This window comes from Corvus cornix, chromosome 3 (assembly GCF_000738735.6).
Source record: "Corvus cornix cornix isolate S_Up_H32 chromosome 3, ASM73873v5, whole genome shotgun sequence".
Classification (NCBI taxonomy): domain Eukaryota; kingdom Metazoa; phylum Chordata; class Aves; order Passeriformes; family Corvidae; genus Corvus; species Corvus cornix.
In genome coordinates this window covers 9,734,607-9,762,433 of record NC_047056.1, presented here as the reverse complement: position 1 = coordinate 9,762,433, position 27,827 = coordinate 9,734,607, and the positions used below count along the sequence as shown (strand labels likewise).

At 42.1% G+C, this 27,827-nt stretch overlaps 1 protein-coding gene across 2 annotated transcripts in view; it reads left to right on the top strand.

Moving 5' to 3' along the window:
* Positions 1-26,784, top strand: part of MEIS1 (Meis homeobox 1) — a 107,931-nt gene extending 81,147 nt beyond the window's left edge. The window contains exons 9-13 of one of the 2 annotated variants that reach the window (XM_039568472.1): positions 3,512-3,588; positions 21,033-21,091; positions 22,302-22,391; positions 22,664-22,759; positions 25,219-25,481. In XM_039568472.1, the coding sequence (XP_039424406.1) occupies positions 3,512-3,588; positions 21,033-21,091; positions 22,302-22,391; positions 22,664-22,722 (285 nt within the window). In that variant the 3' untranslated portion in view covers positions 22,723-22,759; positions 25,219-25,481. Of the gene's footprint in view, positions 1-3,511; positions 3,589-21,032; positions 21,092-22,301; positions 22,392-22,663; positions 22,760-25,218 lie in introns of both variants that reach the window. The other variant, XM_039568471.1, reaches the window with a different exon arrangement.
* The last annotated feature ends 1,043 nt before the right edge of the window (positions 26,785-27,827 follow it).

Genomic DNA, 27,827 nt, shown 5'->3' with positions numbered 1-27,827 from the left:
TCAGTGCTAGATTTATGGAAAGGGAAAAGCACAAGGTCTCATATCATTTGGTGGATGCTGCTCTGTAGTTCTGTAGCAGCAGCAGGCTTGATCAGAAAATATCAGAGCCAAATTCAGAGCCCTTATCTGTTGTCAGCCTTATTTCTTTAAACGCCCTTTCTTGGGTCTTTTTTTGTTGTTATTTTTCAAACCTGCCCGCTTCCTACTTGTTTTTCCCCTTGGATTTGCCCTTTTCCTCTGGCCTTGGCAAGAAAGCCTGTCTGCAGTCTTCCAGTATACACAAGCTGGACTGGTTCTGGGAAGGAGGGTCAGCCTTCCCATCTGTAATCACTGTTTTATGGCTTTCACTCGAGGTGTTAATGCAGATCAAATGGAAAACAGTCCAGCATGAGCGTTACAGCTTCTCGTGCTGCCCTGCATACGGTCCCAATCGTTAATTCTGATTATAAGACCTAAAGGTAATTCTGTTTGCTCTCCTAATGCATTGCAGCTCTCCCGGTGGTCTGGTGTCTCTTTTCTCCAATTCCCATCTTGATCAATTGTTTGCAAATAATTAAGCTTTTAAGAGATAATGGTAGGAGCTAATGTACACAACAAAGTAAAGGTCTCAAGTCACTGTTTATTGAACAGTTTGCCTTGATATCCCAAAGTGATCCAGAGTGATAGGTGGACTTGTCAGCTGGAGTCACTGCAGTATTTTTAGTCATTCTTCCATATATATTTATATATTTAGTAAAATTATAGAATATCTCAAGCTGGAAGGGACCCATAGGGATCAAATCCAACTTTCTTCTCCTCACAAGACTACCTTAAACTTAGCCATTTGAGTAAGGTATGTTTTATATATTAATACAAATATAATATAATCTACACACCCACAAATACATATATCCATACCTATGTGCATTTATTCCTTCAAACAACTGTTAAAAAGTTTTCAGAAGACACTGGTCATTCTTGCACAGGTGGAATAAAGACCAACAGCAACAGTTTTGATTGAATTTCCTCTTTCTTCATAAAATGGTAGTTCTCAGGGTTTCCCCCTTTCTCTCTGTTGCAATGTGATGTCTGCCTTTGCCTGTAGCACAGGCCTTCCAAGCCCTGTGGGTGGGAATGCAGCAAGGCTTTGAATGTTTTAATAGCAACCTAGCCTGTGGCACGCTGATTCTTTGTCAAGTCATTCCTATTATTTTATTTTATTTTTAGTCTACAAAGGAATAACTTGTATGATCCACAGAAAGCTTATATAATAAGGTTGCTTAGTGTTTAAGATTACTTGAAACCACACCGAATCATAGTTAAAAAGCCTGCAACATCGTGACCCTTTAGCTAAGAGGGATTAGCTGTGTGAAATCACAGGCTGTCATGTGATTATGGCAATTACAGATTTATCATGAAATTAAAAGTTTATGCAGTACTAGGATACGAAAAAAAAATCAGATGACCTTAGACATACCACGATATGAGGAATTTGTAGTTTGGGACTTTTAAAGCAATTATTTTTACAGTGACAATATTATTCTGATGGCTAATTTTATCCAGTCTTGTCTATTTAAAAAAAAAATGTCCAGAACAATTGAAAATTGCTTAATGGAGACAGACTTCTCAATTCCAATAGCTAGAGGCTGTCTAGTAATTATTGCTTGCTGCATGAAATTAGATACAGTTTGTTCAATTACTTAAAATTAGATCACATGTAAGGTGGCAAAGCAAAATAAGAAAAAAAAAGACTAATTCTGTCCTCGCTTGATAGCAAAGTAATGAAATGAGAAGTAAGCTGTAAAGATGAAAATGTTACAAATCATGTCTGTAGTGTATGGGTTTTTTTTGTTGAAGGGAAGCAAACTGTTGTGTTCAGATAGATGGACATAAGTATGACAGTTGTGGATGAATGTGTGTAGAAGGCAGGTCAAATACATGCTAGATTTTTGCACGTGTAAAATGCAAATTACCCATAAAAAAGAAGTCAAATCCCCTTCCCTCTGTTTTTCACTTTACAATTCTGGAGCTGTTTCATGTACACACAGAAAGTACAAGGGATGGTTTACAGGTGTGCAGGTCATCTCTGGGCTTCCTGTCAAGAAAACAGTGCTTTTAAAAGAACTGAAAATTCCTCAACATTTTTGGGTGAAAAAGAGATAAGAAGTCTCTTATGAAGCTGGTGGCCGTGGTGGTGGGCTTTGAAATAGATGTAGTAAGTTAAGAGAAGTTGCTGGAGTTACAACAAAAATCCCTGTTTGATAATGTGAGGTGATACTTGCATGTAACATAGCCATGAGAAGTCAGACTATGCTGTTTACAAGAATATATAAAATCTGCTAAATAGCTATAATACCAATAAGATTGTGGAATTTTATGAGGTTTTAAATTCTTATGGTTTACAAGGTTTCAGTTTATGCCTCATGTAATATTACAGTGAAGAATGCATCCAGAGAATAAGGGAATATTTAGGGGGGAAAAAAAGGATGAATGTGTAACAGCAAATACTTTGTGACAATCAACTGCTAAATGGTGTTGGGATAGGACTAACCAGTTATATCAAATGGTCTTTATTGAAATGCTATTAAGCACCTTGCACCAGTCCAGGTCTGAATCAGATATGTACTGAGACTTGGGCATCCAGGTTAGGAGCCCAACCAGATCCTCAAAACAGGACTTTTCCTTGAAACTGTTACATTTGCAGTATTTGGCCATTTCCTTTTGGGGCAGTGGCATTTTTGCATAGATGGGAAGGACAGAAATGATATTTCTACATTTCAGACTTGGTTGTGGTTTTTGCTGTTGATTTATTAAGCAATCCGTATTCATGCAGAAGCAAATTTTCTCAGAAAGCAAATCAAGTTCTCACAAGAAACTTATGATTGAATTATAACATTATCTTCAATTAAAGGAGTATTTCTTTTCTGTCTCTTAGGATTACCACAGCACAGCTATGTTAATGTCAGGCAAAAATGTGCTGATTGTTGACCTTGCGTTGGCCTGTGTTCAAAACACAGGCATTTGTTTATGTTCGGGATTCTGATCTTATTTGCAAATTATTTTGAGGCACTGGCAAGTTTTGCCTTCACTATCTCAGAAAACATCAGTGTGTTTTAGTTTTACAGAGAAGTGCTTTATCACATTCTTTGTTGTTCTTTTAAAAACAGAAAAAAAATAGATTATTTGACTCTAATCGGTCATTTGAGACAAGTACAAAAAATTTTCAGCTAATGCAACAAATATCCTTCTCAAGTATCAAGGTACTGTCAGTATCCTAAGCAGTTATTTCTCCACTTCACTAATCTTTATAATTGGCTTGTCTTTTAGTGCCATTAATTAAGTGATGTAGTAGCCCATTAATAATTATAAAAGAGTGACACACCTCAGCATTTTCACCTTTCAATAATAGATGTCACGCTTCTGTTTTGGGTTGGATTGGGTGGGAGTTTGGTTTTTTTTTTAATTTAAAATAAAAAGTAGGCCAAAAAAGCACATTGTTTTAAATGTTTGTATTTATTTTGGTGTCTTATAGCACCCTTACCCTTCAGAAGAGCAGAAAAAGCAGTTGGCACAAGACACAGGGCTCACTATACTTCAAGTGAACAATTGGTAAGTAATTTTCCTTAGTGTTTCTATATTGCCACTGGCACCCTCTGGCTATTCCTTTGTGGTTTTGGGGACACACCTTGCCCTTGTTGTTCCCCTCCCCAACATTTTATTGATACAAAAGGGGTATAACCAGGTGAGTGGTTTCATGTGTAGAAAGTATGAGGTTTGCCACTGTATTCTATTCTCTCATCATTTGGGCAGATCTCAGTGTATTCACATTTGATACCAGTCCTCTTTCTGGCTGAGGATGCCTGTTCTTCAACAGGAAGGTACATCCATTGCAGAACATTGGTCTTAGAAGAGGTTCAGATGTTGGGGGCAAAAAAGGGCCAAATGGCCCCATTTCTGCTGAGCATGTTGTTATTTGGGGCTGCTGTCATGCTTTTTATAGTGTTGTTAGAGGGGTTTTTCTTTTGACTGACATCTTTGTATCTCTTTATCAGTTTGTTTTAAAAATCCAGTTTATGAATGAACTTTGAGGACAATCTGGTTCTTTGCTGCTCAAGTATAGTGTGGAGCAATTTTATTTATTTGTTCCAGCTAAGGGTTGGTGGAGCCCCTGCTCTGTTAATAGTAGTGATTCATTTGAAGGAAGTCAGGATCTGTGCTGTTTCTGCAGCTGCTAACTGTTCGGGGTGTGGTGAAGGTAACCAGTGAAAATTACTCGTGATTTAACTATCGTACAGCAGCAAACCTCTTTAAAAAAATGTTTGATTTATTACCCTTTATTTATTTATTACCCTGCATCAAAATGTGGGTTCCTCCCACTATCCTGGAACAAGTGTCATATTTGAAGTGTATTGCAATCTAATACCTTGTAAAACTAAGTGTATCTAATTAATTGTCCTAATATTTTTAGATTAGTGTTTATGATGGGAAACCTTATCCTCTTTGAAGTAATACCCAGAAAATGGCCAAGGCAAACAGCAAGCCTGCTGGGGAAAAGGGAGGGAGGAATGCCAGTTTGCAGACAAAAGTTGTTTTTTTTTTTTTTTTCCTCGTTCAATAAGTGTCAGAGATTAATATTACTGAAGCTCTGATTACATGGCCTAATCCATTTTAGTGAATAAATTTGGTCTTGATGTCCATTGCACCTACATTAACAAACCCTCCTCTCTTAGAGAGAGTAGGAGCCTATGGGAGAGATTTCAGATATATTAAACCCCATTACAGAAAATGTAATTTCTGTCAATATAATCCCATGTATTCTTCAATTTAGTACTTTAGAGATAACAAGCTACTTACAATATATTTGCCTTTGGAGGATTAATTTACAAAGTGCACTATCTGGGAGACACAGGCGGGCTCACATAAGCATAGCTTGTAAGGGTTATCAATTTCTGTGACCCCACAGCAGCCCTGGGAGATCAATTTTTTGAAGCCCTTTAAGATGCTGAATAAAGGAAAATACCAAATACTTAGTGTATGTGAAGTACACTTCCAACATGCTTACTTTAAAATGGAGGATTAAAAGGCACAAAACATAAAATTTACGTGTCATAAGGTAGTGTAACCCACTGTATTTTGGCTCAGCCGGAAAAAATTAGCGTTTGCTTCAACTTTACATCCTCCAGCCTTCATCCAGGTGCTACCCTAATTTATATGGTGGTCCTTCGGTTTAACGATGGGTGCTTTGGCCCACTAAGAAGCTGCGTGTATTCATCAGGGTCTTGTTTAACAATGGGGTGGAGTAAGGGTGTGTTGCTCCTGCAGGGTCTGGGAGCACAGGATTCAGCATGGACAAATGTGCCAGTTTGGGATGGTCCATCAAAAGAAATTTTTCAAGATGATGAACATAGGATGAGTTCAGCTAAAGTTGGTGGAATTTCTCCAGAGTGACTTTCAGTAGGTTTTCTTTCAGTTTTCTTTCCAGGGTGTTTTTCAGTACCCATCTCACCTCGAATATGAGGAGTTTTTACTTTGGCTTTGTGTCAGGTGTGTTCTTAAAAGTTCCTTATGTGCAAGGAAAAAAAAAAAAAGGAGGTCAAAATACATTATAACTGAAGTCTTGTGGATGTAGGGCAGGCTTCCTCTGCTTAAGCTAGTTTAGTGATTCTGCTGTGGTGTTACAATTGTATAAATTATTGAGACAATTCCCCTTCTCTCCCCAGAGGCACAAGGATTTAACACTATAGAGGCAGTGAGACTTTCTTAAATCACAGGTGGTGGGCAGAGATGCCAAAATATGGCAATTCAGCCCTGGCTTTTTGTAATGCATGCTAAGGAACAAGGAGACTGTGAAGCTGTTGCTGAGTGTGCAGGTTGCACGGGGAATACCCAGCCATGAGGTGACCAATGAGCTACTCATCCCCTCCCAAATCCTGAGGGCAACCTTCTCAAACCTTTTGCTGGATCTCTTTTCTTCTAAGGCAATGTGCAGAAGAAACTCTTCGTACCTAAATGTTTTGCTGCAGGGAAGAGCTAACATATAATTTCTGGTTAGTTTTGCCTTTCTTAAGCAGGCTCATAAGTCATTCAGCCACAACTCACAAAAAAAAATTTGCCTTCCTCCTTAGATTCTTCCAAACTTGTTAACACACATGTACATTTTTGTATTAATGATGAGTCATTGTAAATCACTGTTGCAGAGATTAAATAAAATGCTGAAGGGCAGGCTGGGTGCAGATCAGTCATAAATTATTGGCAGCAACACAGCGTGTGGGAATACATGAAATGTGCATGAAAAACATAAACTCATGTCTGGTAGCATGGTCGTTAGCCCAGACTGGGAATTCTGGATTTTCTGGCTGGATTTAGGAGTTTGCCACAGACCAGTCAGTGAAGAGAGCGTTTGTTTTCTGCAGATTGAAAGCATTTAAACAATTTTTTTGGTCATATTTTGAATGCCTTTTCAGTATGTGCTGGTTGCATACTTCAGTTCTCTGCCCTAACAAAAAAAATGTGGATTTTCACATATGGACTGCCCTGGTGTTGGGGCTCCCCAGGCTGATGCGCATAACTCCTATTGATGGTGGAGGAGTCGCAGGAATGGGGTGGTGATGTGAGATGTGCCAGAAAATATATCCATGGACGCTCACATGCCTTTAAAAATACCACAGTCCCTTTACCATAACCCTTTTCCTGGGGTAGTTTTATTTTTCTTGAAGTAAAGAAATAATCCACGCAAAGGATTTTTCCCTTGTTTTTTTCCCCCCCATGGCACCTTTGCCTGTGAATCACCAGCATTGCCTTCTAGGACCATCTTTTTGCCTCAGTTGGATGTTTCTGTTGTGGGAAGAGGGAGCCCTTACCCTGTTGCAAAATAAAAATAAATCTGTGGAAGGTATGAAGATAGCAGAGTTCAAATGCTGTTAGTCTAAATGAACCATTCAGGTCTCTGTCCTATCAGTTGTTTGACCCCATGGCAGTTTAGGGTTCCAGGCTCGGTAACACGAACTAGAAGGGGCACTTGTATGATGCCTATATGGACGTGGTAGAGACCTGACCAGGTACAGGTTAATAAGGTGCTTTTCCCGGGTGATAAAAACAATGAATTGAAATATCCAGGAGATGTGATCCAATCACTTCTTACCTCAGCTGAGAGCCAGTCAGGCTATATTGAACAATCTATACAGTTTTCTTGTTTACTACATTCCAAATGAATCCCTTCCCATTAAGAACTAATGGTAAGTAATTACTGGTGGTAGTCTATGAAGAAGAGAGAGCAATTCTAATCAAGGGCTGTGTTAGGTGTCAGACACTTGTTTATGTTTTAGAAAGGTCTTGGTGCACACAGATAGATGTTTGTATACTTGTAGAACAATGTGCCTATATAACCTCCTTACATGTGTATGTCTGTATGTGACTGTCTCTCTAAATAGTGTTGCATCCAACTGCATTAAAACGATCCTTAAAAAAAAAAATTGAGAATTAAAATCCTTAAAGCTCCAGCCTTTATTAGGTGTTTCCATTCTGCTTTTTTCAAAATGTCCTTGTGCTATCTGGGGCACAGCCTAGACAATGCTGGAGCAGCTAGTCAATATTTTATCTTGCCCTCATTCTTCCGTGCTTCGTTTGTTGAGCTGTATTCAAACCATGCTTGAAGATGGAATTAATAATTACTGCTGGGCTTTCCTGTGGCACTTACTGCTGTAATACCCAAGTCCTTCCCTGACCTCCACGTGCTTATATATGCATACAAGGTTGTGGGTCTGCATGGTATTTTTGCAATTCCCCTGCAAAGAGAAAGAAAAGTGTTGTCCTGGTTCACAGGGGAAGAAGTGAGGCTCAGAGAGGTCCAGGTCCAGCACAGTCATAAGTTTTGGGTTGGTCTGGGACTTTGAGGTGACTCAAAATTACAGCAATTTATTTGCATGTAGAGTCCAACGATCATTGAAACTTCCTATTTCGTGGAAACTCCAAGTTTTGAGTGCCTTGGTGTCTTACATTGCCAATGTCCACTGTTGGGAATGGAGGAGAGATGTGAGAAATCAGTAACTTACGGTGAAAGGTTTGGGTTCAATGATTTACTCAGTAGCTCTCAAGAAGTCCAAGGAAGCAGCAGAGCTGAATCTTCTTCTCCAGTGTAGGTAGCATTTGGCTGTAGGAACCAGGACTGGCTTGCTTTTCTTCCTGCCTTAGTCATTCAACTTTGTCAAAGTTTATTTCCTGTAGAAATAGACTTTTTTATTTTATAATGCCCTGGCTTGTTCTTTTAACAGACATAATTGTCATTGGGATGCTTGAGGCATTGAGCCATATCGAAAATGGTAGCATGAGCTGGTAACTGAACTGTAAGGAAGTGCATTAAAGACTAGGGTGCAAGAAACTCTAGTAATACAGTGTCCTAAGTCCTGAGTTCTTGATTTTGTGGTCTTGGCTTCTTTAAATGTGAGTTTTGTATATAATTTCCTAGGCTTGAAAAAGACCTCCAAAGAAATCCCAACCAAACATATTGGAAAAAAATTATCAAATAATGTAATCAAAGAATTTCCCTAATCTTACTCTTGGAGTCAGATGAAATGGATTTTACTGAAACTTTGTAAGAAAGACATTTCAAAAGGGCTCCAAGACCAGCCCCAAGATGAGTGTGGAAAATCAGAGATGGACTTGGGATAGGAAGACCTGAGCACCTTCCTGTATGTAGCACTGCCAGCTCAGGGCATAGACACACAGAAATAATTTATTACTCTTTTAGTCCCCTCACAACTCTCCTCCAGCAGGAATTTCCTTCTGCCTCCATTTCTTTGCTTGTGGGTAAGACTAGTGGTAGAGCTTTGCTGCAGTAGTTGCATGGGGCAGGGGAAGAAGCGCTTTGCCATGGCATGGGCAGGCAGGGTGTCATGGTGGGGACAGGATGATTCTGCACTTCTCACAGGGGAGTGCTCCCCAGAACCCAGCGATGAGTGGGGAGCACCACTGTGAAGGGTGTCCTTTCCATCTGCTCGTCCTGGCTTGCAGATGGTGGGGTTACGGATGGAGCAGATGGGGGAATGCAGATTGGGAGATGCAGATGGAGAGGTGCAGATGGGACCAGATGCAGATGGGGCAGATGCAGAAAGCCCCTGCCTGCCCCTCCACAAAGGGACAGGGGAAAGAGGAATGGCTGCACAACTCTCCACCTTTTGGGAAAGAGTCCCAGGCCCCTCTTTTCCCACTGTGGTTTTTATATCATAGCATGCCAGGTGTTTGGTGCATCTGAAGCACACCCAAACACCCCCAGATCCAACTGATCATGTTGTTTGGTGTTTCTCACGTGTTTAGCCCCATTCCAGCCCCCTGGAGGGGATGGAACAGCTCCTTCCTGAGGCTGGGCATTTAGCGTAGACATCATCTTTGCTCAATTCCTTCATGGAGGGTGATATTCACCCTGAGCAAAAGGCCAGCACATGACCAGTGCACCACTTTAGTCCCGCTTAAGCACTATTTTTAGAGTGTAAGTGGGGGAGGAGGCCAGCAGGGAGGGAGCATAGCAAAAGCAGGTGCTGGTGGTATATGCAGCGTTGGATTTTCACCCCTACTGCCTACCAAATTGTGGACTACAATAAATAGGGAAGATGCTTGGTTTGCCGAGCACATCACACGCAGGGGTTTTTAGTCCTTGGAGAATAAAATATCTGCTTATTTTCAGATGTATCTATTACTGCTTTTGTTGCAGTAAACAGATTAAATGAGAAAAGGTCAAGATGCAATTTGAATCTGTGTAAGAACATAACAAATACTTTTCTCAGTAATCAGATATAGTAAATACAAGTACTTATTTACTTGTAAATGTTAAAACATTCAGAAATTATCCTCTCAACTTCAGCAATACGAACTTAACCATCAGATTTTGGAGACAATTTACTTTTCTTCTCTGTGTGATTTAAGAATATGTATACAGTTTTTATTTAAACACTGTTGTGTTAATGAGAATACATGCAAAAGCAGGAAAAATTGGAATAAGAAAGAATATATGTTTTGTGTGTAACAAATACATTTTGTTTGATATTCCAGAGAATAAGACAGTAGGTGTTTAGTGTATGAAAATCATCCCCCTCCAAGAAAACGCCCACAAAACACCAAGAAAACTATTTTTAAAAGTATCTTGCTGGGTGAATTGTTACATCGTTTGAGCACTTCAGAATGTGTGCGGTAAATTAGCTGTTCTAAACGTACCATGTGCCGGATTTTTCAAGCAGATTTTTACATTTATGTTTTCACTAAGTCTTAGCTAATTGTTATGCCTTTCACCTTGAATGCCAATTGTAATAATAATATTACATCTGTAGTCTATTTCTCTGTTCTTAAATTACAGCAATCAGGAATACTCACTAGGTAAAATCCTGTATAGTTACTCATAAGAAAATATTGAAATCAGATGAAAAAATGTTTAGCTTGCATATTGCCTTAGACAGCCCTGGAGAGCTGCCAGGCAGTCAAGGTATTATTAGAAAAGCTGAGCAAATAGCTTACAGGGGGAAGAGCTGTGAATGTAGAGCCATCAGGTACTGTCGGATCACCGGATTTTAGGCTGGAATTTCCTTTTTTAGTTCAGTAAAGCCATTTAAAAGTACAGCACAGTGGTTCAAATGTGGGGTTTGGGTTTGTTGAATGGGTTTAAGGAGTAGTGATACAGTTTTGGCACAGCACATGGGTGTTTTCCAAAGGGTTCAGGTGCTCAGAGGAGGTGAGTAAAGAGTTTACTTGGGGAAATGCTCCCCTTGGCCTCCAGGACTTCAGGTGGAGGAGAAGATGGAGACCTAATAGACCCTGGGTATCTTGTGCAGTCCAACCTTGTCAGTCTCCACAGCCCCCAAACTGCCCCAAAACAAGGGTCATCCCATTCAGGGACACCAAGGAAAGATGTTTCTAACCATTGCTCTGACAGCCCCTGGGTTCTGACAGCCCCTGGGTTCAGACTGGGAAAACAAGCAAAGGAAACACCATTTATTTCAAAAGCAAATGTGGAATCATTTTGCCCAAGCTAAAAGACTAATTAGTGACACCCTGAGCACTTGGCAAAAAAAGAAACCCAAAACTTGGTATTATTTTAGTCACATAGATGCTTTTTTGAGAGGAAGTAAGGTTGGTTCCCGCTGCAGAGCATTGCACAGTGTGAACAGAGTTTACCTGCCAATAGTCCTGACTAGCAAAAGGTTAATGTGCAACCAAGAAAAAACCTCTTTTCCCTCTTCTGGAGTGGTCTTGTACTCAAGAAACTTTTTTTTAGTTGGTGCATTAATGGTCTGTAATGAATGCGATGTCAGGTGCCAGGGAAATAAAATGTAATAGCACCATGCAAGCATTTGCCACTTGCTCTTTTCTCCTCTCCTGCTCTAGCTTTGCTCTGCAGGATCAGGGTAGGGGTCAGAATGCTTTGCTTGATACTTCCTTTTTAAAAATATTGAGATTCAGGTGTGCACCATCTCAAAACTAGAGTTTGGCTTTAAAAAAGTGCCTGTTCAGGACACTATTGTATTGTGGAAATGCTGCACTGGAAGCAAGGGGAGAGCTTTGCATTGTCTCTGTACATACAGTTCTCAGGTCTTGGTTTCTTTTTAGTGCAAGAGATATCCTTGGTATATATTAAAAAAAAAAAAAATTACATGCCCTCAATATATGAAAAGAAAAAAAAGACAAAAGGGGAGAGTAATGGCTTGTCATTGCTTTGCAAGTCAGGCTTTGGTCTACTTTTGTCATAGCTATCTGAAGTGTGTTTACATATAGTTTGCCTTTCTGGTATTTTGTGCTTGCACAGACCTGATCTCCACCTATTTTGTGTCAACAGTTGCTGAGATTGGTGTAGAGTGATTAACCGTCACGAACTGTAACACCAACACATGGAGAAAGGTGCCCTCAGAGACCCTCTCTCACTCTTAAATCAGACGCTTGCTCCGGGCTGCACCTGCATAAAACAAACTGCCTGGTTCAAAACTCAGCCTGAAATAGTAAAAATGGGGCAAATGTTGCCTTTTTCTTGGTTAAATCAATTTTCTCTTCTCAAAAGTGAGACACAGACAGAGGGGCAGGGTGAGGACGTGCTTTCGAGGGTGTGTGTTTTGTCCTGCCTGCCCTGGAATGATTTCAGTGTATGTGATGCATGGCTGGCTACACCAGCATTAGCACCAAGCAGGATTCTGCCTTTTCTTTGACTTTTCAAAAATAAAAGAAATGGCAGCAGATGCTGAAAAAATATTGCTTCCACAGTTGTTCAATGAAATCTAGGTCATGTAACAGTTTCATGGGTTATTTTTTTTTTTTCCCTTGCCCAGGCACTGTAGTCCTTGTGTCTTTTTTGGCTAAGGATAAAACTCGATACTAATAGCTTCTTTTAAATTCAGATTTATCCCAGAGATGTCTGACTTCCCACCTGGGTTATAAAGGTGGTTTGTACCATCTGAGGGCTGATCCCTAAGCTTTCTCTGTCCCCTGGTCTCACAAATTCTTTTAATCTTCAACATTCCTCTGACTTCCCTGTGTGTCTTTTGTTGATGTTGTTTTCTGAATGTGTCTTTTCTTCTGCCCTGAATATGATGCTGTCAGTAGTAGGATTATAAGCAAAATGAATCACTTCACTTAATGGGAAATTATGTTTAGATAAAGTAGATTACAAAGTAGGCTATTAGTAGTGGTTGGAAAACAATGTTTTGAAGTGGGATGTCTTGGGGCATGGAGAGTTTGTTCAGAAGTGTGGGGTTGTTTTTCAGGTTGGCCGTGACTCAGAGTTGTCTCTTTTGTGGTTTCTGGGGAGAGAAAAAAAAAAGGAAAAAAGAATTCAAACCAGTTTTTCAGGTGCCCACATCACACAAAATGCATCAATGTGCCTGTATTTGTTGTCTTGATTGTGGTGGGGAAGACACAACCGCAGGAATAAAGCTTCCCTCAACACCCCAAACCAGTGTCTTGGGGTATAGACCAGAATGATGTCAAAGCCTATTTCATGTGCAAAACACAGGTCCCATGCAGAACTTCAGGATATTTTCTCTTTGGGGGCTCTGAGAGTGTTTTCTCCCAAAGACACCAGTCGATGGTTTTGGTTTGGCCACCCTGGGCTTGCTTTGCCTTTTTTGCCGTCTGAGGGAGCTGGTGTGGGGTGACTGGGTGTGGAGTTACTCCATACTCCTTCATTGCCTTTTGGAGATGAGGAGGATGAAGGGATTCATCCAGGAGTATAGGCAGGTCATTTCTCACACCCTTCAGTGAATGGGAACATATTTGAACCAGCAGCCAGATGTGGGAGCAGCCTCTCTTCTTTTGCTTGGGCTGGAGGACAAGGCACAACTTCCAACTCCCATGCTGTATGTGGGGTGGGGCAGAAGGGAACAGAGAAGCTGTTTGGACAAGGCTCACAATTTGATGTATGGAAGCTCAGAGATCATGCAGGCACTTCTCACAAGCTCTACATTCCCCTAAAAAAGAGGTTATGCTGAGTAGATCGAGGACATTAAATTGCTGAAATAGGGAGGAGTGTTTTCAGAGAAATAGCCAGTATTTTGCTATCAGCTCTCACCCATTCCCAGCTTAATCCCTGCCATCAAATGGGGCTTGGGTTGTTGGTTTGACATGATCTGCTGAAGAAAAGCTGCTGGGTTGCACTGCTGGCATGTACCAGATCAGGACCCAAATTACTGAGTCCGGAGAAACTCTCCTGAAGGATCAGATGGGAAGTTGATGTTCAAGCCCTTCTCAGAGCTGTGAGAAAACACTCAGCTGGGAGATGTGCATCTCAGCCTGGGCTGCTCTCAAAGCTCTCAAAGAGCCTGCCCACCCTCTATTACAAGTGTTTTTGTGGGAGGCAAGATTTTGTCTGCTAGCGTGTTGTATTCCCAACCATGGTGCTTGTGGGGGCCGGTGCTGTCCCAGGCAGGAGCTAGAGCAGCCTTAGTGCTGCTCTACTACATGAATCCTTGCCATATTCCTTAAAGGCTAATTGTGGCACATGGAGATCAGCAAAGTACAGCTGCGCTGGGATTTAGGAGCAGGGAAGAGACAGGAGGTCAGCTCTGCTGGCGCTTTGCCATGTAAAGATTTCCCCTTACATCATCTGGCTGCTGAGGGCGAGTTTACATCTGCTTTGCACCCAGAGGGAATTGTGGTGTCAGGGAAGGAGGTTGCTGGGAGTTCTCCCCAGTGCAGCCAAGACCTGCAACACTGCTCTGACTCCCTGGCATCGTCAGGGAGATGCCTGGATCAGAATTTTCACTGGAAGTGTTCCATGTTGGCTAAGATTTTCTAAGGGGAGTATGTGGATGGGAGGGAAGGAGGAGAAGAAGGAGAGCATATCAGAAAGGCCAACAGCAGCTCACCTGTGATGTAGAAGAGCACAGGAGATGGGCAGAGCAGGGAGGCATATCTCCAGGGTCCCCTTCCCCGGGCACAATGGCTCTTCACTCCTCCCCAGCAAAATTTTCATTCAGAACCTGCCAAATAAATAGAAATGGGGTTTAGCTCCATCCTTTTGGGGAACAGGCAAAATTTTGCAAGACTGGAATTGGCTGCTACCCAGCTTTCTTCTAGAAAGACTCATCAAGCAGCCACAGCCATGAGCCCTGCGGAGAGATGGAGCATTTGGGCCAGGAGCTTGTGGGTCCCAGCTCAATAGAAAGCCACCAACCATCCCTTCTGTGTCCAGAGGACAGGCCACCACCAGGCTCACTGCTACCCCAAGGCAGTCACCATGCCTGCATTTTGTCCCATGGGGCTGGTACTGGTAGGACAAAGGGGGTGGCTTTAAATTGACAAAGGGTAGGGTTAGATTAGATATTAGGGAGAAATTCTTCCCTGTGAGGGTGGTGAGGCACTGTAACAGTTGCCCAGAGAAGCAATGCCCCATCCCTGGAAGTGTTCAAGGCCAGCTTAGATGGGGCTTGGAGCAACCTGGTCTAGTGAAAGGTGTCCCTGCCCATGGCAGGGGAGTTTAGAACTAGATGGAAGGTTCTCCAAAGAACCTTCCAACTCAAACCATTCTAGGATTCTATGATCCTATCATGAGCTGGTGCTCCCCAAAATACAGTCTTTTTATTTGGAGGCAGGATGTGTCTAGCAGTGATTTGAGAAGTATGATATGGAGCAAGAGGGGAAGGCTCCCAAGCTTAAGGGCTAGGGAGAAGAGGAGGTGGCCAAAGGTAGAGCTGGTGCATGCTGGGCCAGCCAAAATGTAGTGCATAGCCAGCTCTCTTACAAGGAGCACATACCTGATCTCATCTCTCTGCTTTCTATTTTTGCCGTCGATATGCTCTCTGCATTAGCAGACTTGGCTTGGGGAGAGATTCGATAGCACTCTCCTGCTTGAAAGCAACTTTTCTGAATGCACAACATGAATCCATTGGTGGGGTCACATAGTAATGCTTGAAGTCAGAAGCTATTTTTAAAACTAAATTGCAGAACCACACATGGCTTTCATTAGTGCTTTACATCAAATTTGTCAGCTAATTAGTGGTTTTTCATCACTAGTTTTTGCATAGTATTTTATTTAATTCACTCTCCAATATTGTCTTGTGACACCCCTCAACCACCAGTGCAGTCCCTGGCACTGGTGCTGTGCCAGCAGAGGAGGGAGGAAGAAGAGAACTTGCAGGGGACCTTTCTGATGCTCCTGATGGATGGGCCCTCTGCATTTGGAGTGTATTCCAATGTTACGTGTCTGGAGTGGGTGGTTAGCAGCCCTTGTACTCTCTTCCCTCCCTACCTCCATTTAGTGTTGTAAATGATGTATTGCAGTCCTGAACTGTCTTTGGTTTAGAGGAGGAGGAGAAACCAAGAAAAGTTGCCAGACATGATTTCATGAGGTTTGACTTTAAATTGAACGAAGTTTCTTGAGTGTCTTGGATTTTTTTTTCTTTACAAATAAAGGGAGTACAGAGAGCATGGATTGCTAATGACTGGTAGTTACGGGTCATTAAGCTCACTAACTGACTTCAGGATCAGAACTTTCTAATAACAGCAGTAAGCATTCTTTTAACATTTATTTCTCATTTTAGGGATGGGGAGATGTGATTACCATTTGAAAGTCTGCAGTTATTTTTTCTGTTCATAATTACAGAGGCAGCTTGCTATTTTCAAGGCTGTTTTTAAAACATTTGAAAGTATTTGGTGAAATAATTTCTGTGTTGGTATGTTTTTTTTCTTTTCTTTAACTGACTCTTTTAAAAATCTTTGGAAAACAAACACAGAGAAAAAAATGAAAATATGTTAAAATAAGGAATAAAGCAGTTACTGAAGTGTAATAATCTTGGTTTATAGCACACTTTCCATTTAAATTGGTTTTATTAGAGATAAACCTGTTAAGCGTTGAGGAATTAAGTGCTGAATAGAGAATGTTGTTTTGCTGCTGTATAAATGAAGGATCCCACAGAGTGCAACTGGTTTTACAAGTAAATTATTTGCCAGTTTGAAGTGCTATGTTTACTTCGGGATCTGTTATAAAAATTATGATTTGTTTGTTGTCAAGAGGGATACTGTTTTTTTCAGAGGGGTATGAGAGGTTTTAGCACTGGGGTTTGTAGGTAATGTGGGCTTTCTCATTCTCCTTACGCCTGGTTTGCTAGGAGGAGCTCAAGGAGAAAATGAGGCAGAGAGATTTTCAGGAATTTCTTGGCTCTGCTAGTGAGACACAGATTTCTGGCGTGCAGCGCTTTGGGACAATATTGAGAGGGAGCAGCCTGTGACTCCGAGTAGCAGAAGTCAGTAATGGTGCTAAATTCTCCTCATTTCGGAGGGCTGGGGGCAGAGAAAAATTCAGTAGACCGCAAAGTCTCAGCATCTCCTTTCAGACAGCTGGTCCTGGAAAATTTCATTCAAAGACTGCAAATTGGAAGTCCCCACAATCGCTCTGTCGATTCTTGAGCAAAGGTGACTTTGGAAATTCGTGACAGCAGAGGAAGGTCTTGTTTTATTCACTCAACAGAAGTGAAATACAAGGGGAAGGGAGAAAGAACAGATCTGTGCGGAAAATGTCACTCGGGCTGTAACCTGAGCCTTAGCGAGCTGTGCCTTTTGGAGGGTTTGGTGACCCTCTGAAACTTCTTGCTCTCTGGCTGCTATTATTGTAGCCAATTTCCAGCTAAAATAAGTCTTTTGTCATCACCAGCCATGCAGCCTCTTGCTGAGAAGAAACAAAACTTGTGCGTGGCAGCAAGGGCGGCCAAGCTGAAGGTCAGAGTGCAGAGGCAGATTGCTGCATCCCCGGGGCTGGGGCTGGAGCTCACCCGTGGGACCAGCGATGCACCAACCAGGGAGTCTGCCCGTGACCTCTGGAGACAGACCTCAGGCGAGAAGCCTAAGAGAAAATATCCTAGTAAAATGCAAATGGGAGAAAAGAGGGTTTCCTCCTCCTCTTTAGGGTTATGCAGGTGGAATTGCTGGGTTTTTCTTGCTTTTTGGGACACGGCAGAAAGTGCAATCCCATGTGTCTGAAAAGAACAAGGAAAAGCTAACTTGAAAAAAATAGAAAATACTTCAAACTTCTGTGTTTGCCCAACTGTTCAAATGTTTTCTCCATGCCAGATCCTTGCCCTTACAAGACAAAAAAAGGAGGAAGGAAAAAAAAACCACCCAGCCCAAGGCATCACTTTGCTGAGTGCAACTTGTACACTGAGGGATATTATGTTGTTGTGCCACTATTGATCCTACTCTTTTGAGGCAAAAAACTCAAACCAAAAATCCCTTCCTCATCAGAGCAAAGGTACCACAACACAGAGCACCGGTGTGGGGAAAAATACTTTATGCAAGCCTTTGAGCCCTATTGGGTCTTTACTCACGTGAGTAAGGTTATACATCTGTCTTAAGTTTTATGCTAAATTGTATTTTGATAATACTCCATTTCATTAGCAGTTAGTATACAATATCTTTTTTAGGTCCTGATTACTCTGAATTTTTAAAGATTGGAGTGATTTAGACTTTCTTTCTCTTAAGATAGGTGAATATGAGCATTTGGAAAAAGGGGAAGGGAGATTTTTCCTGTTAGCTTTTCTGTTCCATCGTTTTTGCTGATGTTCAAATCAGCTTGGCACTTTGCAAATTCAAAGAGTGATCAAAAGATCCTGGCCCTTCTCTCAAAGAAAAAAACTGAGAATATGAAGAAATTAACCACATGCCCGTATATTTCTGCAGCAACAGTTAATTCGCAGTTTTGCTTGCAAAGAGTTCTCAAATGTGATTTATAAACATCACAGCACTGCATTGTGCTGTCTCAAGGCAAGCTACATTAATTGTTTTAATCTGATAGGTTCTTACAAATTCCAGGTTTGGGATGCAGGAAGAAACTTGAAAGTGAATACTTTCTTCTTTTTTTTTCTTTTTTTTTTTTTAAATGCATAGTGGTTTGGAGTCTACTATAATGCAAAGTAAAGCGTTGTGTTACAAAGGCAGGGAGGATGGGACAGAAGGTTAAAGGGCATCCTGGAAACAAACAGCTGGACCAGTTTATTTAAACAGATACAAGGATGGGGAGCTGACCTCTGTTTGACTTCTAGTGGGAGGAGCGAGAATGTCATTTTATTACTTTGCCCAGAAGGAAAATGTTCTTGTGTCTGAATTCCCCCCAAAGACATCCAAACATTGAGCTGTTTGGCAGAATTGCTACTTATAGAAAATACTTACACGAATGCGTAGGAAGAAGATAACTGTTAAGTACCTATGTGTAAAATGTTCTTAAAGCAGATAGCCCAAATGATAGCATGGGGCAAACAGATGAGATTATGTTTTACCATAGGCACATCTTGTGGGTAATTACTGGTAAACTCTAGATATATAGTTTATTCTAGTATATTAGTATATAAACAATACTATATATAGTACAGCTTATTATTTTGAGACCCCCACCCCCCTCTTAAAAGTGCTTGTAGTTTGGAGGAGAAGGAAGAAAAAGTTGTGAAGTTGAGGTTGTTACATGCCTAATGTTGCTCAGCACTTATCTGGGGTAAAAGTTATTTTGGTGACCAGTCACTCTCACACTACTCCTTTCCTCCTGCCACACTACCAGGTCCTAGCAGTGGGGCAGAAGGATGGAGTAAACACAGCAAAAGCCTTACCAGACTCACAAAAAGAAATTGCTGAGGCACTAGGGTTTTGTGGTGTTGTTTTACTTCGAAGAGTTACTGTGAAAATTGCTTTCTGCAAATGCAAATTACAGATATTAAACAATTTTCTAATTGGTCATGGAGCTAAGGCAGCTAATGGGGAAAAAAAGCAGGGTTTTTTTTAATTGCTTATTTCACATGGTGTTTGTGCTACACCTGTGCTTATAATGAGAAAGGAGAATTAGTCTAACCTTCTGCTCACAAGATTCTAATTTTCATGGTTTGTACAAGATAATGATAAACTGATTTGCAACACTGTTTGCCGGAGTCGAGAGGGGGTGTTTATTGGAAATGTGTAGAAAAATTGATCCAATACTGTTGCTGACAAAACATGACCTAGTTCAGGTGTAAGGTTTCCAGACTGGCACCCGGGTTTGGTGCCTTTGAGCCCGTTTCCTCAAGACAGGTTTGATAAAGACTCAACATCTTGATTAATTTTTGCAGGAGTTTGGGTAATGGGTGTCAGTGGGGAATGGGAGATAGGAGGAGTCTGAAGTCACTGTGCTGGTCTTTGATGAGGGCAAAAGAAACAGCATGGGGCAGTGGTTTGCTATTCTTCTTCCCTCTGGTGTAGGCGAATGGGTGGGCAGAGCTGATTCCCATGGAAAGATCCTGGTGGCTTTATCTCTGTGGTAGGAGAGCTCCTGCTAAGCCACCCCAAGCAGAGGCAATGAAAACAAGCATCAAGTACTCCTTTGTGGACTTTTCTATCCCATTTTAAAAGTGTACTGTGGTTTAGCCCACACTCACACTTCTTCCTTTACTAGTAAATGGTGTGGCATACGTATTTTTATTATTCTTTTTCTCTCTTACGAAGAGTGCAAAGTCTGGTTATGCAGCTTTGCCGTGACTAAGTCTCAATGGAGATTTTTTCCAAATGGATTTTAAGTAAACTTTCTGCTGAGTGAAACCTCAAGAGAGATTCTTCAAATGGTCGTCATTCAGACAGGTTCCCAGCCATGGTTTCCAGCCTCCTGATTTCATCACCATGGGGAGACCAGGGTACTTGTGATCTCTCTCCTTCTTCTGTTTTGTTCCAAATTATTTTGAATATTTCCAAATAAGCATTGCAGGACTAACTAAGGCGAAGAGCTACAGAAACACCAAGAGTGGGGCTGCAGATAGCTATTTTTAAAAATGACTCTACCTCCTTTTTTTTATTGTTTCCAAAGATGTTCTTTTCATTGTTTGGGGGGGAATTTTCAGTAGTCCAGTAATTACAGTTTAACAAGATGTTTGCTGTAAATGGTCAGGCCTAGCTGGAGAAAACAGGATTATAAATTCAATTACTGTAAAGCTATGACCTCGCCTTGACCCCCTCAGACTTTGCATAAAGAGAGGGAGGGGGGAGAAAGCCCACCAAGAAATGACTAGGAGGAATGCATGGCTCTGAAGTCCCCAGCAGTGTGACTTAGCGGTGATAAAAGTCCAGACGTTCCCTCATTTGATGGGGTTCTGCCATCACAGTTCATTATCTTAATAGTGGGCATTAAAAGGGAATTAGGTTTGCAAGAGGTAGGGGCAGGTTTTGATAAAGAAAAAAATTGGAAAAAGAAGTTAGAGGACATAAGGCAGAAATGACACTAATGAGGGGGGAGGTAGCAGATGCCCTCACGAGCATCTCACCAGCTTCACACGTTTTTGTTTTTTTGGTGCCCCATTCTGTATTGAGAAGAGCGTTGCTGGCATTGTTTCCTGAAAACTCAGCTAATTCCCCCATGAAAAGATGAAATGGAAGTGTCCGACTGTGCTAAAAAGCAGGCAAACATAAATCAGCTTGGAAACCCCAAGCTCGTGCTCTCAAAGGTCATCAGGGTTAGAGGTTTAGCAGTATTTGCATCCCCGTGCAGCCTGATGGAGAGCGCCACAGTAGGGCAAGAGGGCTTGGGGATGGGTGGAAGACATCCCTTCCCTAACCATTTGCTTTTCTCTGTTTTCTTGCAGGTTTATTAATGCTAGAAGAAGGATAGTTCAGCCCATGATAGACCAGTCCAATCGAGCAGGCAAGTCCCCAATAGTAGCTGTATTCAAGTCACACAGGCGAAAACAATCCTCAAGCCATTCACCAGGAGGTCCAGTACCTGGTAAATAAATGAGAAATGAATGCTGGGAGTGACAGACAATTAAAATACAACCAGCTTTCTTTCGTTATGACTGATCATTTTGGAAAAAAATACATTGAAAATTCAAAAAGGGAAACTAAAATGATCCACTCCGTGACTGGACTTTCTGTACATTATCCCAATTATTCTTGTATTTTTTCAGTAGTTGTTTGCAGTTTTCCTTCCCGGCTCTTTCTGCTCCTGTGACCACTCCCTGGTGCATGGCTTGGTGTGGAATTGCTGTAAACTTTATTACCTGTCAAAAGGGCAAAGGGGTCAGAATCACTTGTGGGACTCAGTAAAGTTCAAAGACATTCAGTGAGGTAGAGCTTTATGTGCTTTAATAACCCAAGCCAGCTTACTTCTGAAGCTGGTTTTTAATGTACAGTGAAAACCTCCAGTTCAGGTAGTGGTGCTTGTACAGGCTCCTTTTGTCCCTCGGCTCTTCTTTTGGGATTGCTGAGAATTTGCTGTTTACTTTGGGGGTATTTATTTATATTTTTTCAAAACACCTGAAGTTTTCACATGTTGGTTCTATTTGGGGTCTTAGCTCACAGCTCTCTGGGGGGTATTTACCATCAAGGATTATCATAGCCTGTTACTCCCATTCGGTTTTGTTTTCTGAGTCTCACTGCCAAACTCCAAATCCATCGTTGTCCAAGATGCCTTTGGGCCACACTTCTTCTTCAAGTACATTTGATTATTTGTCATTAGGCGTAAATATCTGGCATGGATGTGTTCAGGTCCTGCCCTTTGAAGGCACAAGGGCGTAATTTAACACACTGAGATTTCAGTGTGACTATTCCAGCCATAAAATCCGGCTCCTATGCAGGTTTTTGCATTGACGTCAGCAGTGGCAGCAGCTGGAGCCGAGGCTCCTCATGTCTCAAGATTTCAGTTTGCTAACTTCATTTCCAAACTTGCAGAAGGAAATTAAGCCAAAACTAAGTATGCTTGTTAGGCCAGCCACTAAATATGCACAGTGGATGTTTTCCCCTCTTTTTAGAGCCAGCATTGATAGTCTGTGGGTGGGGGGGGTCGTGTCTTGATGCCATGAGAAGAGGTGACCCTATTGGCTATTGCTAAAAAGAAATGTTCTGCACCTTTCCAGTAAGTCAAGGAACACCCTACAACCCCGACGGGCAGCCAATGGGAGGTTTCGTGATGGACGGCCAGCAGCACATGGGCATCCGAGCGCCAGGTAAGCCCCCGGGACAGCATCGCCCACCTACGGGTGGCCTCGGTTGCGCCACCGCAGGTAAACACACCTCTGCCCTCTGCCGCCATCCCAGCTGCCTGCCTTGCCTCACCTGTCTTCTGCCTGCCTTCCACGCCACCGAGAGAAACCAGGCATCTCCTTGCTCGAGCTGTCCTGGACCCTCTGCCGTGCTATGTTTTGGAAAGGGGCTTTTGGCACTATCTGTTGACTTTGCTCATTTTCTGGCATCTTCTTGGATTTTTATCTCCCTCTAGGACCTATGAGTGGAATGGGCATGAATATGGGCATGGAGGGGCAGTGGCACTACATGTAACCTTCACCTAGGTAACCAATGGCAAAGCCAGGGGGAAGTAAGTACAAACGAGGTCTTTGTTCTCACTTTGTCCGAGGGATATTTGTCTTCTTGCATTTCCCTATGTTCTCCCTGCCCATAGCCTCATGCTTGTTCCTTCTTTTCCATCCATCCATCCTACACCTGGGCTCCTTTGGGTTTTCTCTCCCTCTGGTTCAGCTCCAGCTTTCCAAGCTCCCAAACCCCCCGCCCGCGTGCGCGCCGTACATTGACGCTGCCGTACATCGATGCCGCCATACATTGATGCTATTATCCATCCCCGAGCACATGACAAAACAAGGAGCAGCCAGGGAGGTGGGGGAGCCCGTCGTCTTGGCAACAGACTGATTTGCAAAATGTAAGCGGTCTGCAGCAGCGCAGGGAGAGGAAAGAGCATGTCCCCAAAGTGTCATAAATCTGTCTAACCGCAGTTGATGCATGAGTTACATTTCTCCCGCTAACCTGCAAGACACCAAAAAAGCCAAACAGAGACTTCTCATGGGGTAGGAAAAAAAAAACCAAGCAAAAACCGGCAGCTTCACTTAGTTGCATTTTGGAAAGCGATGGACGAAACTTTGATTTTTTTTTTTTTTTTCAAGTTTATTTCTCTTTGTCTGTCCGTCATAATGGGATTACGTGTGGCAAAGGAAAAAGAGAGAATACAAAATAGAGGTGTGCGCAGCAGGCTATGGAGCTTAGCCCAGGCTAATTGACTATATCCAAATTAAGTATGCCATCACTTGCAGTGTGACAAATGGATTTGACTTATTCAGTATACAAAAATAGAGATCATTAATGCAATCTTCAGTGGCAGACCTCGCAAAGAAAGCCTAGAAAAACTGTTGCAGTATTTTTTTCCCCTCTTGTCTTTTTCTAGGGGAAAATACATTATACAAATTTTGGTGGTTTTTTTTTTTTTTAAAGAGTAAAGTGATTTGAAACACCAAGACACGATACCATGTTTAAATGGTGCTTGATTCTGTTTCTCTTGCTCTCTTTCTGGAGTTAAAAGAGTTATTTCAGCATCTTTGCTGTGCCCCCAGCCTATATTAACATAGGGTTTGAAGTTACCCAGGGCAAGTGTATTTCGTAGTAGTGTTCTCTGAGCCCAAGTCAAAACTAAGTTTTAACAATTAGCTGTGAAAACATTCCTCTGAGCTTGGGAATGCAATAGCCTTATTACCTCATCATGAAAATTTCTAGCTTAGTTAATTTAAATATTGTTTCTTAGTTTCTGGGTCAATTAAATTTAAATGATGTATTTTATGCTTCGTGACCAATTAAATTAATAGGTTATTACAAAAAATATTATCATCTTTTTTGATTAAAGAGCTGTGAGTACAGTATATTTTATAAGCAATTTTCATTAGTTCAAAACTGTTCCTTTAGGCTAGATTAAGCAGCTATTCATTGCTAGAGCCTTGAGACCTGATTCCAAGGTGTTCGGCGCATTCACAGCGCGCTCTTACTTAGAACTAAAGCCAATTGAACCTACTTAGCAATAGCGTATGCCTTTCACCCTTGATGATTATGGAGCTTATAGCTCTCCGAAACAATACACCTGTCAGTTCCCATCAGCTACAGCAATCCAAGCAGAAGGCAGAGGCCCACAGAAAGCAGGAGGTTTTATTGTTTTAGGTCCAATTTTTTTCTGATTGTTCTCCCAAACCCACTGAAAGGTTTGACTGAGTTGTGCGTCTGATTTTTTGCAGAGGTGATCAGGGGGGTAAAGAAATAATTGATAACTGTTATTGATTATGTATATATTTTAATGTGCCTAAAAATATGAGTTTGATTTAGCAACCGTACTTAGTAATCCTATCAATTTCGGCTTCATATGAGGCCTTTGTTCAGTGATGTATGTCCCTGCTGTATTGCATCTATTTGAATGGCACGAATACTTGGGACAGATTCCAAGATATCAGGCTCAAGAGCTAAATAAATAGCTGTTGATAAACCTTGACACCTATTTAACCCATCGCTCCTCCCAAGTCCCTTGTTAGCTGCTACAGATTCTCCGCCTTGTATTCCCAGCATGCTTTTACAAGTGGGGAGACGAAGGCAGGTGGCTGGAGTAAGGCTGTGGGGAATAGAGCCCACCTGAGAGCTCTCCGTGTGACGTTAGTCGTCTTCAGGCTGGCTCTGCCTCTGGCATGCTTCCAGATCAGAAACACCTCCTTTGCATACGTTCTAACCATAAAAGCAGAAAGCTGTTTTATCTCCAAAAACTCTGTATTTGGAAGGGGGAGGACGTTCCTGGGCTTTTTTTTGACCTGGGGGCCATTCCTGTTTCCGTCACTGTGAGTCCATACATAGACTCCCAATTCCACAGAGGCAATGGCGCTCGCAGGCCCGTGACTCCACATCCCGCCTCGGGCTGGAGCCCTGCCTCCCTGTGCCCGTGTGGAGCAGCTTCATGGCCCAATGTCGGCAGCCAGTCCCCACCACTCACCGCCACCTCTTTCTCTCCCTTTGCAGGGCTGCAAAGTATGCCAGGGGATTATGTGTCTCGGGGTAGTCCAATGGGTATGAATATGGGACAGCCAAGCTATACCCCGCCCCAGATGCCCCCCCATCCTGCTCAGCTGCGTCATGGCCCCCCCATGCATACCTACATTCCTGGACACCCTCACCACCCAGCGATGATGATGCATGGAGGACCACCCCACCCTGGAATGCCCATGTCAGCATCAAGCCCCACAATGCTTCATACCGGCGAGCCAGCAGTGAGCGGACAAGTGATGGACATTCATGCTCAGTAGCTTAAGGGAAATACACGTTGTCTGCAGCAATGGTAGATTTCAAACATTGTCTTTCTGCAATGACTATGGAGTTCTTGGCGTCAACTTTGGACCAAGGGACGTTCCAATTTTTCACAGGGACCCTGAAAAGCAGGAAAACACCAACTGAAGTCAACTTCTGGGGACACGCTAAATACCTATATAAGACATTAAGAGAACAAAGAGTGAAATATTGTAAAATGCTATTATACTGTTATCCATATTACGTTGTTTCTTATAGATTTTTTAAAAAAAATGTGAAATTTTTCCACACTATGTGTGTTGTTTCCATAGCTCTTCACTTCCTCCAGAAGCCTCCTTACATTAAAAAAGAAGCCTTACACTTATCCTGCAAATGACAGAAAGGGCTTATTTGCAGGATTTTTAGAGCATTAAAATAACTATGTCAGGCAGAAGAATCTTTCTTCTATCCTAGGATTTCAGCCATGCGCACTCTCTCTCTCTCCCCCCTCTCTCCTCCTCTGTCTGTCTTTCTTCCCTTTCTCTCCCTTTCTCCCCGTCTCTCTCCCTCTCTCTCTTTCTAGCCTGGGGCGTGAATTTGCATGTCTAATTCATTTACTCACCATATTTGAATTGGCCTGAACAGATGTAAATCGGGAAGGATGGGAAAAACTGCAGTCATCAACAATGATTAATCAGCTGTTGCAGGCAGTGTCTTAAGGAGACTGGTAGGAGGAAGCATGGAAACGGAAAGGCAGTGTATTTGAAGCCTAATTGTCACATCAGAGCATCCTTGTCCCCATGCAGCAACCACCACCTTGTACATCACTTCCTGTTTTATGCAGCTCAAAACATGGACTGAAGATTTATTTTTAATATGTTGACTTTCTTTCTGGGCAAGACATCGGTCATGTGTGCATTTTTTTTTCCATAGTCCCATCATGGAGCATTTATGTATACATTGTAAATAAATTTTGTGCAAAAAGGACTGGAAAAATGATCTGTATTATTGCAATTTTTTGTAAAAGTAGCAGTTTGGTATGAGTTGGCATGCATACAGATTTACTAAGTGGGATAAGCTAATTATACTTTTGTTGTGGTTAAACAAATGCTTGTTGATAGCCTTTTTCTATCAAGAAACCAAGGAGCTAATTATTATTAATAATCATTGCACACTGAGTCTTAGAGTTTCTGATTGAAACAGTTTGGATTGTATAATAACTCAAAGCCCAGTTGTAGTAGTTTGAGTGCAGTAATGAAATCTGAATCTAAAATAAAAACAAATTATTTTTTGTCATGGTGACTCCACTGCCTGCAAAATTTGTTTCCTGCCCCCATGCAGTATTTGTAGCCATTCTATCCCAGACTGAGAGCCGAGCAGCTACAAAATTCAGCTGGCTCTGGAGATGTTACCTATCATTTGCTATTTAAATATCAGCTTCATATTTAAAGAATGTAAAAGTAATGCTACGCTGCATAAAGAAACTTCTTGGAACTTGCACCATAAATTGTCAGGATGGGAACTGTTGCCTGTAAATAAATATAATATCGTAGGGCATTATTGGACAGAAATTTGTAGTGTTACCCCCTCTCCCTCCCAAATTATAGTTCTAAAACACAGTTCTAATTATTGAGTTCCTTACTGGAACTGAGCATACTAAGGAAGGAGGAAAATAAAACTCAGAAAACATTGCCTGGGCAATGCATATCTGTAAGGGGATGAGGTGCTGCTGGACCTCTGTGAGCAAGGCCAGTGCAGACCCTCATTAACCAATTTCCTCACACATTTGTGCTTTCTGCACCACAGCCAGCGAGTGAAAGAGCCCCAACCAGCCTGCTCAGGCTGAGACCTCGTTTGCTTTAAGTCAAATCGCAGCTATAGAGGAAAAAATAGAGATTCCCGGGGCTAGGAAAATGACACAAATATCTTAATTAAGGCGAAATAATGCAAACCCCCCAGCCCCTCCCAAGCCAGCCAGCACCACCGGCGGGAGGTGTCCCGGCCATGTTTCAGGACAGACTCCCGGGCTGGGCAGGGGCAGGCAGGGGTGCAGGCAGAGGTGCAGGCAGGCAATGCAGACCTTCCTGAATTAAGCAAGCCACCAAAGGGGGTCCTCTCCCCCCCGGTTGGGACTTCCTCCCCATCTTTTTTTTTTTTTTTAACTCTGAGTTTTCTTTCTTTTTCTTTTTTTTTTTCTCCTCCTTTCCCCCCGTTTTTTCAAAGGGCTGCTGCACTGCCAAGGAGGCTGAACATCCCGACTCATTCTTTGTGAGGCCAGAGTAATGACACTTTTCTGCCAAAACGTGAATGAACGGGGCTTGCTTTTTTGCCTTTTTTTTTAGGTT